General features: G+C 50.9%; 1 protein-coding gene across 1 annotated transcript in view; it reads left to right on the plus strand.

Moving 5' to 3' along the window:
* Nucleotides 1–1,511: 1,511 nt before the first annotated feature.
* The window catches only part of LOC144740347 (endoplasmic reticulum membrane adapter protein XK-like), a gene marked incomplete at its 3' end in the record, with an annotated part of 18,404 nt that continues 7,415 nt past the window's right edge, over nt 1,512–12,500 (plus strand). Inside the window, exons 1-2 of the mRNA XM_078623218.1 lie at nt 1,512–1,638; nt 7,705–7,822. Coding sequence (XP_078479344.1) covers nt 1,598–1,638; nt 7,705–7,822 — 159 coding nt within the window. The remainder of the gene's footprint in view (nt 1,639–7,704; nt 7,823–12,500) is intronic.

Raw genomic sequence — 12,500 nt, forward strand, 5'->3', positions numbered from 1 at the left:
GGGCGGGCAGGTGGGCGAGTGGGCGGGTGGGCGGGTGGGCGAGTGGGCGGGTGGGTGAGTGGGTGAGTGGGCGGGCAGGTGGGCGAGTGGGCGGGTGGGCGGGTGGGTGAGTGGGTGAGTGGGCGGGCAGGTGGGCGAGTGGGCGGGTGGGCGGGTGGGCGAGTGGGTGGGTGGGTGGGTGAGTGGGTGGGTGAGTGAGTGAGTGAGTGGGTGGTTGGGTGGGTGGGTGAGTGGGTGAGTGAGTGTCTATGCAGGACAAGGCGGTGATGATGGTGGTGATGGAGGTGATGATGGAGGTGAAGATGGTGGTGATGATAATGGTGGTGATGGTGTCATGGCTCTGTCTCTCTCTGTCTGTGTGCAGGACAAGGTGACAGTGATGACGATGATGATGATGGTGGTGGTGGTGGTGGCGTGTCTCTGTCTCTGTCTGTCTCTCTGGCTCTCTGTGCAGGTGGTGACAGTGATGATGGTGATGGTGGCGTGTCTCTCTCTGTCTCTCTGTCTGTGCAGGTGATGATGGTGACGATGGTGGTGGTGGTGTGAGTCACCCAGCCTGGCTGGGCCTCACCCTCCTCTTTGCGCTGGTGCCGCACGCGCTGGCACAGCTGGCGCTGGTGGTGGTGGTGGTGGTGGTGGCGTGTCTCTCTGTCTCTGTGCAGGTGATGATGACGTTGATGGTGGTGGTGGTGGCGTGTCTCTCTCTGTCTCTGTGTCTCTGTGTCTCTCTCTGTCTCTCTGTCTCTGTGCAGGTGATGATGATGGTGGTGATGATGATGGTGGTGTGAGTCACCCAGCCTGGCTGGGCCTCACCCTGCTCTTTGCGCTGGTGCCGCACACGCTGGCACAGCTGGCCTTGGTGGTGATGGTGATGGTGGCGTGTCTCTCTCTGTCTCGCTGTCTGTGTGCAGGTGATGATGGTGGAGGTGGTGTGAGTCACCCAGCCTGGCTGGGCCTCACGCTGCTCTTTGCGCTGGTGCCGCACGCCCTGGCACAGCTGGCGCTGATGGTGGTGGTGGTGGCGTGTCTCTCTGTCTCTGTGCAGGTGATGATGGTGGTGGTGGTGGTGGTGGCGTGTCTCGCTGTCTGTGTGCAGGTGATGATGGTGGAGGTGGTGTGAGTCACCCTGCCTGGCTGGGCCTCACGCTGCTGTTTGCGCTGGTGCCGCACGCGCTGGCACAGCTGGCGCTGATGGTGCTGATGGTGGTGGTGGTGGCGTGTCTCTCTGTCTCTGTGCAGGTGATGATGATGGTGGTGATGGTGACGTGTCTCTCTGTCTCTGTGTCTGTGTGCAGGTGGTGACGGTGATGGTGGTGGTGGTGTGAGTCACCCAGCCTGGCTGGGCCTCACCCTCCTCTTTGCGCTGGTGCCGCACGCGCTGGCACAGCTGGCGCTGATGCTGATGGTGGTGATGGTGGCGTGTCTCTCTCTGTCTCTGTGTCTCTGTGCAGGTGATGACGTTGATGATGGTGGAGGTGGTGGTGTGAGTCACCCTGCCTGGCTGGGCCTCACGCTGCTCTTTGCGCTGGTGCCGCACGCGCTGGCACAGCTGGCGCTGGCGCACGCCCACAGGGACCTGGGCAGAGACCGTCCACTCATGCTCATGCTGCACGCTCTGCAGCTGGGGGGGGTCACAAGGTCAGCGGGGGGTCACAAGGTCAAGTGGGGGGGGGGGTCACAAGGTCAGCGGGGGGTCACAAGGTCAAGTGGGGGGGGTCACAAGGTCAGCGGGGGGTCACAAGGTCAAGTGGGGGGGGTCACAAGGTCAAGTGGGGGGGGGGGGGTCACAAGGTCAAGTGGGGGGGGTCACAAGGTCAGCGGGGGGGGTCACAAGGTCACGTGGGGGGGTCACAAGGTCACGTGGGGGGTCACAAGGTCAAGTGGGGGGGGTCACAAGGTCACGTGGGGGGGTCACAAGGTCACGTGGGGGGGTCACAAGGTCACGTGGGGTGGGGGGTAGGGGGTGGGGGGGGAGGAGAGAGGTTAGAGGGTGTGTGTCACTGTGTGTGTGTCACTGTGTGTGTGTCACTGTGTGTGTGTCACTGTGTGTGTGTCACTGTGTGTGTGTCACTGTGTGTGTGTCACTGTGTGTGTGTGTGTCACTGTGTGTGTGTCACTGTGTGTGTGTCACTGTGTGTGTGTGTCACTGTGTGTGTGTCACTGTGTGTGTGTCACTGTGTGTGTGTCACTGTGTGTGTGTCACTGTGTGTGTGTCACTGTGTGTGTGTCACTGTGTGTGTGTCACTGTGTGTGTGTCACTGTGTGTGTGTGTGTCACTGTGTGTGTGTCACTGTGTGTGTGTCACTGTGTGTGTGTCACTGTGTGTGTGTGTCACTGTGTGTGTGTCACTGTGTGTGTGTCACTGTGTGTGTGTCACTGTGTGTGTGTCACTGTGTGTGTGTCACTGTGTGTGTGTCACTGTGTGTGTGTCACTGTGTGTGTGTCACTGTGTGTGTGTCACTGTGTGTGTGTCACTGTGTGTGTGTCACTGTGTGTGTGTCACTGTGTGTGTGTCACTGTGTGTGTGTCACTGTGTGTGTGTCACTGTGTGTGTGTCACTGTGTGTGTGTCACTGTGTGTGTGTCACTGTGTGTGTGTCACTGTGTGTGTGTCACTGTGTGTGTGTCACTGTGTGTGTGTCACTGTGTGTGTGTCACTGTGTGTGTGTCACTGTGTGTGTGTGTGTCACTGTGTGTGTGTGTGTCACTGTGTGTGTGTCACTGTGTGTGTGTCACTGTGTGTGTGTCACTGTGTGTGTGTCACTGTGTGTGTGTCACTGTGTGTGTGTCACTGTGTGTGTGTCACTGTGTGTGTGTCACTGTGTGTGTGTCACTGTGTGTGTGTGTGTCACTGTGTGTGTGTCACTGTGTGTGTGTCACTGTGTGTGTGTCACTGTGTGTGTGTGTCACTGTGTGTGTGTCACTGTGTGTGTGTCACTGTGTGTGTGTCACTGTGTGTGTGTCACTGTGTGTGTGTCACTGTGTGTGTGTCACTGTGTGTGTGTCACTGTGTGTGTGTCACTGTGTGTGTGTCACTGTGTGTGTGTCACTGTGTGTGTGTCACTGTGTGTGTGTCACTGTGTGTGTGTGTGTCACTGTGTGTGTGTCACTGTGTGTGTGTCACTGTGTGTGTGTCACTGTGTGTGTGTCACTGTGTGTGTGTCACTGTGTGTGTGTCACTGTGTGTGTGTCACTGTGTGTGTCACTGTGTGTGTGTGTTTCTGGCGTGTGTGTGTAACTGTGTGTCACTGTGTGTGTGTGTCACTGTGTGTGTGTCACTGTGTGTGTGTGTGTATCTGTGCGTGTGTGTGTAACTGTGTGTCACTGTGTGTGTGTGTGTCACTGTGTGTGTGTCACTGTGTGTGTGTGTCACTGTGTGTGTGTGTGTAACTGTGTGTGTGTCACTGTGTGTGTGTCACTGTGTGTGTGTCACTGTGTGTGTGTCACTGTGTGTGTGTCACTGTGTGTGTCACTGTGTGTGTGTGTTTCTGGCGTGTGTGTGTAACTGTGTGTCACTGTGTGTGTGTGTGTCACTGTGTGTGTGTCACTGTGTGTGTGTGTCACTGTGTGTGTGTGTGTATCTGTGCGTGTGTGTGTAACTGTGTGTCACTGTGTGTGTGTGTGTCACTGTGTGTGTGTCACTGTGTGTGTGTGTCACTGTGTGTGTGTGTGTAACTGTGTGTGTGTCACTGTGTGTGTGTGTGTCACTGTGTGTGTGTGTGTCACTGTGTGTGTGTGTGTCACTGTGTGTGTGTGTCACTGTGTGTGTGTGTCACTGTGTGTGTGTGTGTCACTGTATGTGTGTGTCACTGTGTGTGTCACTGTGTGTGTGTGTGTCACTGTGTGTGTGTGTCACTGTGTGTGTGTGTAACTGTGTGTGTGTGTGTCACTGTGTGTGTGTGTGTCACTGTGTGTGTGTGTCACTGTGTGTGTGTGTCACTGTGTGTGTGTGTGTCACTGTGTGTGTGTGTGTCACTGTGTGTGTGTGTCACTGTGTGTGTGTGTCACTGTGTGTGTGTGTGTCACTGTATGTGTGTGTCACTGTGTGTGTCACTGTGTGTGTGTGTCACTGTGTGTGTGTGTCACTGTGTGTGTGTGTGTCACTGTGTGTGTGTGTCACTGTGTGTGTGTGTGTCACTGTGTGTGTGTGTCACTGTGTGTGTCACTGTGTGTGTGTGTCACTGTGTGTGTGTGTCACTGTGTGTGTGTGTGTCACTGTGTGTGTGTGTCACTGTGTGTGTGTCACTGTGTGTGTGTGTGTCACTGTGTGTGTCACTGTGTGTGTGTGTGTCACTGTGTGTGTGTGCCACTGTGTGTGTGTCACTGTGTGTGTGTGTCACTGTGTGTGTGTGTGTCACTGTGTGTGTGTGTCACTGTGTGTGTGTGTGTCACTGTGTGTGTGTGTCACTGTGTGTGTGTGTCACTGTGTGTGTGTGTCACTGTATGTGTGTGTCACTGTGTGTGTGTGTGTCACTGTGTGTGTGTGTCACTGTGTGTGTGTGTCACTGTGTGTGTGTGTGTGTCACTGTGTGTGTGTGTCACTGTGTGTGTGTGTCACTGTGTGTGTGTGTGTCACTGTGTGTGTGTGTGTGTCACTGTGTGTGTGTGTATGTCACTGTGTGTGTGTGTGTCACTGTGTGTGTGTGTCACTGTGTGTGTGTGTGTGTCACTGTGTGTGTGTGTAACTGTGTGTGTGTGTCACTGTGTGTGTGTGTCACTGTGTGTGTGTGTCACTGTGTGTGTGTGTGTGTCACTGTGTGTGTGTGTGTGTCACTGTGTGTGTCACTGTGTGTGTGTGTCACTGTGTGTGTGTGTCACTGTGTGTGTGTGTGTCACTGTGTGTGTGTGTCACTGTGTGTGTGTCACTGTGTGTGTGTGTGTGTGTCACTGTGTGTGTCACTGTGTGTGTGTGTGTCACTGTGTGTGTGTGCCACTGTGTGTGTGTGTCACTGTGTGTGTGTCACTGTGTGTGTGTGTGTGTGTCACTGTGTGTGTGTCACTGTGTGTGTGTGTCACTGTGTGTGTGTGTCACTGTGTGTGTGTGTCACTGTGTGTGTGTGTCACTGTGTGTGTGTCACTGTGTGTGTGTCACTGTGTGTGTGTGTCACTGTGTGTGTGTGTCACTGTGTGTGTGTGTCACTGTGTGTGTGTGTCACTGTGTGTGTGTGTGTGTCACTGTGTGTGTGTGTCACTGTGTGTGTCTGTGTGTGTGTGTCACTGTGTGTGTGTGTCACTGTGTGTGTCACTGTGTGTGTGTGTGTCACTGTGTGTGTGTGTGTGTCACTGTGTGTGTGTGTCACTGTGTGTGTGTGTGTCACTGTGTGTGTGTGTCTGTGTGTGTGTGTCACTGTGTGTGTGTGTGTGTGTCACTGTGTGTGTGTGTGTCACTGTGTGTGTGTGTCACTGTGTGTGTGTGTCACTGTGTGTGTGTGTGTCACTGTGTGTGTGTGTGTGTCACTGTGTGTGTGTGTGTGTAACTGTGTGTGTGTGTGTGACTGTGTGTCTGTGTGACTGTGTCATTGTGTGTGTGTGTCACTGTGTGTGTGTGTCACTGTGTGTGTGTGTGTCACTGTGTGTGTGTGTGTCACTGTGTGTGTGTGTCACTGTGTGTGTGTGTCACTGTGTGTGTGTGTGTGTCACTGTGTGTGTGTGTCACTGTGTGTGTGTGTGTGTCACTGTGTGTGTGTGTGTGTCACTGTGTGTGTGTGTGTCACTGTGTGTGTGTGTGTCACTGTGTGTGTGTCACTGTGTGTGTGTGTCACTGTGTGTGTGTGTGTCACTGTGTGTGTGTCACTGTGTGTGTGTCACTGTGTGTGTGTCACTGTGTGTGTGTCACTGTGTGTGTGTGTGTCACTGTGTGTGTGTGTGTGTCACTGTGTGTGTGTGTCACTGTGTGTGTGTGTGTCACTGTGTGTGTGTCACTGTGTGTGTGTCACTGTGTGTGTGTGTGTGTCACTGTGTGTGTGTGTCACTGTGTGTGTGTGTGTGTCACTGTGTGTGTGTGTGTGTGTCACTGTGTGTGTGTGTGTGTGTCACTGTGTGTGTGTGTCACTGTGTGTGTGTGTGTCACTGTGTGTGTGTGTGTCACTGTGTGTGTGTGTCACTGTGTGTGTGTGTCACTGTGTGTGTGTCACTGTGTGTGTGTGTGTGTCACTGTGTGTGTGTCACTGTGTGTGTGTGTGTGTCACTGTGTGTGTGTGTCACTGTGTGTGTGTGTGTGTCACTGTGTGTGTGTGTCACTGTGTGTCACTGTGTGTGTGTGTCACTGTGTGTGTGTGTGTGTCACTGTGTGTGTGTGTGTGTCACTGTGTGTGTGTGTCACTGTGTGTGTGTGTCACTGTGTGTGTGTGTCACTGTGTGTGTGTGTCACTGTGTGTGTGTGTGTGTGTGTCACTGTGTGTGTGTGTGTGTCACTGTGTGTGTGTGTCACTGTGTGTGTGTGTGTCACTGTGTGTGTGTGTGTGTCACTGTGTGTGTGTGTGTCACTGTGTGTGTGTCACTGTGTGTGTGTGTGTGTCACTGTGTGTGTGTGTCACTGTGTGTGTGTGTGTGTAACTGTGTGTGTGTGTGTGTGTCACTGTGTGTGTGTGTCACTGTGTGTGTGTGTGTCACTGTGTGTGTGTGTGTGTCACTGTGTGTGTGTGTCACTGTGTGTGTGTGTCACTGTGTGTGTGTGTGTCACTGTGTGTGTGTCACTGTGTGTGTGTGTGTGTCACTGTGTGTGTGTGTGTCACTGTGTGTGTGTCACTGTGTGTGTGTGTGTGTCACTGTGTGTGTGTGTCACTGTGTGTGTGTGTGTGTCACTGTGTGTGTGTGTCACTGTGTGTGTGTGTGTGTCACTGTGTGTGTGTGTGTGTCACTGTGTGTGTGTGTGTGTCACTGTGTGTGTGTGTCACTGTGTGTGTGTGTCACTGTGTGTGTGTGTCACTGTGTGTGTGTGTCACTGTGTGTGTGTGTGTGTCACTGTGTGTGTGTGTGTGTCACTGTGTGTGTGTGTCACTGTGTGTGTGTGCCACTGTGTGTGTGTGTGTCACTGTGTGTGTGTGTGTCACTGTGTGTGTGTGTCACTGTGTGTGTGTGTCACTGTGTGTGTGTGTGTGCCACTGTGTGTGTGTGTGTGTCACTGTGTGTGTCACTGTGTGTGTGTGTCACTGTGTGTGTGTGCCACTGTGTGTGTGTGTGTGTCACTGTGTGTGTGTGTGTCACTGTGTGTGTGTGTCACTGTGTGTGTGTGTCACTGTGTGTGTGTGTGTGTCACTGTGTGTGTGTGTGTGTCACTGTGTGTGTGTGTCACTGTGTGTGTGTGTCACTGTGTGTGTGTGTGTCACTGTGTGTGTGTGTGTGTCACTGTGTGTGTGTGTGTCACTGTGTGTGTGTCACTGTGTGTGTGTGTGTCACTGTGTGTCACTGTGTGTATGTGTCACTGTGTGTGTGTGTGTCACTGTGTGTGTGTGTCTGTGTGTGTGTGTCACTGTGTGTGTGTGTGTCACTGTGTGTGTGTCACTGTGTGTGTGTGTGTGTCACTGTGTGTGTGTGTGTGTCACTGTGTGTGTGTGTGTCACTGTGTGTGTGTCACTGTGTGTGTGTGTGTCACTGTGTGTGTGTCACTGTGTGTGTGTGTGTGTCACTGTGTGTGTGTGTGTGTCACTGTGTGTGTGTGTGTCACTGTGTGTGTCACTGTGTGTGTGTGTGTCACTGTGTGTAGAGCGATCGAGGCGGTGTGGACCTACCGTGCGCTGGGCCGTGTTGAGGAGCCGTACTGCAGCCTGGTGCGCAAGATTCGTGTGTCACGTGACGGCAAACAGCACCACGTGATACGCGAGGTGACACACTCACTCACTTGCACACTCACTTACACACTTACACACTCACTCACTTACACACTTACACACTCACTCATACACTCACTCATACATTCACACACTCACTCAGTCACACACTCACTCACTCACTCACACACACACTCACACACACACTCACACACACACTCACACACACACTCATACACTCACTCACACACACACTCACACACACACTCACACACTCACTCATACACTCACTCATACATTCACACACTCACTCAGTCACACACTCACACACACACTCACACACACACTCATACACTCACTCACACACACACTCACACACACACTCACACACTCACTCATACACTCACTCATTCAGTCACTCACACACGCACACACTCACTCACTCATACACTTACACACTCATTATTTGTTTCTTTCGGTTAAGTCACGTCTAAAGATAAAATAATAAATTAAATTAAATAATAGAATACGACGTTTCGATTGCAACACAAGCAATCATCATCAGGTATAAATGAAATAGCGACATAAAATCTAACCAGAAAACTATAGACAGACACATTAGCAGACAGATATCACCAAGATACATAGCGAGAGCAACACAGGTGACAGAGAGGGGTGATCGTCTCTGTGTGGTGGCCTTAAATAGACAGAGGGGGGGGGGGCGGAGGCAGAGAGAAGGAAGTGGGGTTAGAGAAAAAATTTGCATATCAATGAGTGGTCAACAGACGTGGTGCTGCGAATGCGATGGCACGGCAAGCAAGCCTGAAACATCAGGAGAAGGACACATTAACATTAAATAACCCAGTAAAACATCGAAATGTAATGTAATACAACACAGAGGGTCGGTCAACACACAATTAACGCATAGCCTAAGTTCTAACTTAGCAATCTTTGAAATACGTAATCAACCAGGCTATGCGTTAATTGTGTGTTGACCGACCCTCTGTGTTGTATTACATTACATTTCGATATTTTACTGGGTTATTTAATTTTAGTGTGTCCTTCTCCTGATTTTCAGGCTTGCTTGCCGTGCAGCACCACGTCTGTTGACCACTCATTGATATGCAATTTTTTCTCTAACCCCACTTCCTTCTCTCTGCCTCCGCCCCCCCCCCTCTGTCTATTTAAGGCCACCACACAGAGACGACCACCCCTCTCTGTCACCTGTGTTGCTCCCGCTATGTATGTATCTTGGTGATATCTGTCTGCTAATATGTCTGTCTATAGTTTTCCGGTTAGATTGTATGTCGCTATTTCATTATACCTGATGATGATGATTGCTTGTGTTGCAATCGAAACGTCGTATTCTATTATTTAATTTAATTTATTATTTTATCTTTAGACGTGACTTAACCGAAAGAACCAAATAATAATTCCTGCAGTCACGAAAGTTCTAAAATTAAGACTCACACACTCACTCAGTCACACACTCACACACTCACTCACTCACTCACACACTCACTCACACACTCACACACTCACTTACTTGCACACTTACACACTCACTCACACACTCAGTAACTCACTCACACACTCACTCACTCACTCACACACTCACTCACTCACTCATACACTCACTCACACACTCACTCACTCACTCATACACTCACTCACTCACTCACTCACACACCCACACACTCACTCATACACTCACACACTCACTCACACACTCACTCACACACTCACTCACACACTCACTCACTCACTCACTCACACACTCACTCACACACTCACTCACTCACTCATACACTCACTCACTCACTCATACACTCACTCACTCACACACCCACACACTCACTCACACACTCACTCACACACTCACTCACTCACTCATACACTCACTCACTCACTCATACACTCACTCACTCACTCACTCACACACTCACTCACACACTCACTCACTCACTCATACACTCACTCACTCACTCATACACTCACTCACTCACACACCCACACACTCACTCATACACTGACACACTCACTCACTTACACGCTCACTTACACACTCACTCAGTCACACACTCATACACTCACTCACACACTCACTCACACACTCACTCACTCACTCAGACACTCACACACTCACTCATACACTCACTCATACACTCACTCACTCACACACTCACTCACACACTCACTCACACACTCACTCACACACTCACACACTCACACACTCACTCACACACTCACACACTCACTCAGTCACACACTCACTCACACACTCACTCACACACTCACACACTCACACACACACTCACTCACACACTCACACTCACACTCACACACACACTCACACACTCACTCAGTCACACACTCACTCACACACTCACTCACACACTCACACACTCACACACTCACTCACACACTCACACACTCACTCACTCACTCACTCACTCAGACACTCACACACTCACTCACTCACTCATACACTCACTCACTCACTCACACACTCACACACTCACTCACTCACACACACACTCACTCACTCACTCACACTCACTCACTCACACACTCACTCACACACTCACTCACTCACTCACACACTCACTCACTCACTCACACACTCACTCACTCACACACTCATACACTCACACACACACTCAGTAACTCACTCACACTCACTCACACACTCACTCACTCACTCACTCATACACTTACTCACTCACACACTCACACACTCACACACTCACTCACCCACTCACTCACTCACACACTCACTCACTCACACACTCACTCACTCACTCACACACTCACTCACTCACACACTCACTCACTCACACACTCACTCACTCACACACTCACTCACTCACTCACACACTCACACACACACTCAGTAACTCACTCACACACTCACTCAGTAACTCACTCAGTAACTCACTCACACTCACTCACTCACTCATACACTCACTCACTCACACACTCACACACTCACTCATACACTCACACACTCACTCACTTACACGCTCACTTACACACTCACTCAGTCACACACTCATACACTCACACACTCACTCAGTCACACACTCACTCATACACTCACTCACTCACACACTCACTCACACACTCACTCACTTGCACACTTACACACTCACACATTCACTCACACACTCACTCAGTCACACACTCACTCACACACTCACTCACACACTCACACACTCACACACTCACTCACACACTCACACACTCACTCACACACTCACTCACTCACTCAGACACTCACACACTCACTCACTCACTCATACACTCACTCACTCACTCACACACTCACACACTCACTCACTCACACACTCACTCACTCACACACTCACTCACTCACACACTCACTCACACACTCACACACTCACTCACTCACACACTCACTCACACACTCACACACTCACACACTCACTCACTCACTCACTCATACACTCACACACTCACACACTCACTCACTCACACACTCACTCACACACTCACACACTCACTCACTCACACACTCACTCACTTACACACTCACTCACACACTCACACACACACTCACTCACTTACACGCTCACTTACACACTCACTCAGTCACACACTCATACACTCACACACTCACTCAGTCACACACTCACTCATACACTCACTCACTCACACACTCACTCACACACTCACTCACTTGCACACTTACACACTCACACATTCACTCACACACTCACTCAGTCACACACTCACTCACACACTCACTCACACACTCACACACTCACACACTCACTCACACACTCACACACTCACTCACACACTCACTCACTCACTCAGACACTCACACACTCACTCACTCACTCATACACTCACTCACTCACTCACACACTCACACACTCACTCACTCACACACTCACTCACTCACACACTCACTCACTCACACACTCACTCACACACTCACACACTCACTCACTCACACACTCACTCACACACTCACACACTCACACACTCACTCACTCACTCACACACTCACTCACACACTCACTCACTCACACACTCACTCACACACTCACACACTCACTCACTCACACACTCACTCACACACTCACACACTCACACACTCACTCACTCACACACTCACTCACACACTCACACACTCACTCACTCACACACTCACTCACTTACACACTCACTCACACACTCACACACACACTCACTCACTTGCACACTCACTTACACACTCACTCAGTCACACACTCATACACTCACACACTCACTCAGTCACACACTCACTCACACACTCACACACTCACTCACTCACACACTCACTCACTTACACACTCACTCACACACTCACACACTCACTCACTCACACACTCACTCACTTACACACTCACTCACACACTCACACACACACTCACTCACTTGCACACTCACTTACACACTCATCCACACACTCATACACTCAGTAACTCACACATACACTCACTCACTCACTCAGACACTCACACACTCACTCAGTAACTCACTCACCCACTCACTCACACACTCACTCACTCACTCACCCACTCACTCACACACTCATACACTCATACACACACTCATACACTCACTCACTCAGACACTCACACACTCACTCAGTAACTCACTCACCCACTCACTCACACACTCACTCACTCACTCACCCACTCACTCACACACTCACTCACTCACTCACCCACTCACCCAC

This window comes from Lampetra planeri, unplaced genomic scaffold (assembly GCF_965212315.1).
Source record: "Lampetra planeri unplaced genomic scaffold, kcLamPlan1.2.h2 scaffold_2077, whole genome shotgun sequence".
Lineage (NCBI taxonomy): Eukaryota > Metazoa > Chordata > Hyperoartia > Petromyzontiformes > Petromyzontidae > Lampetra > Lampetra planeri.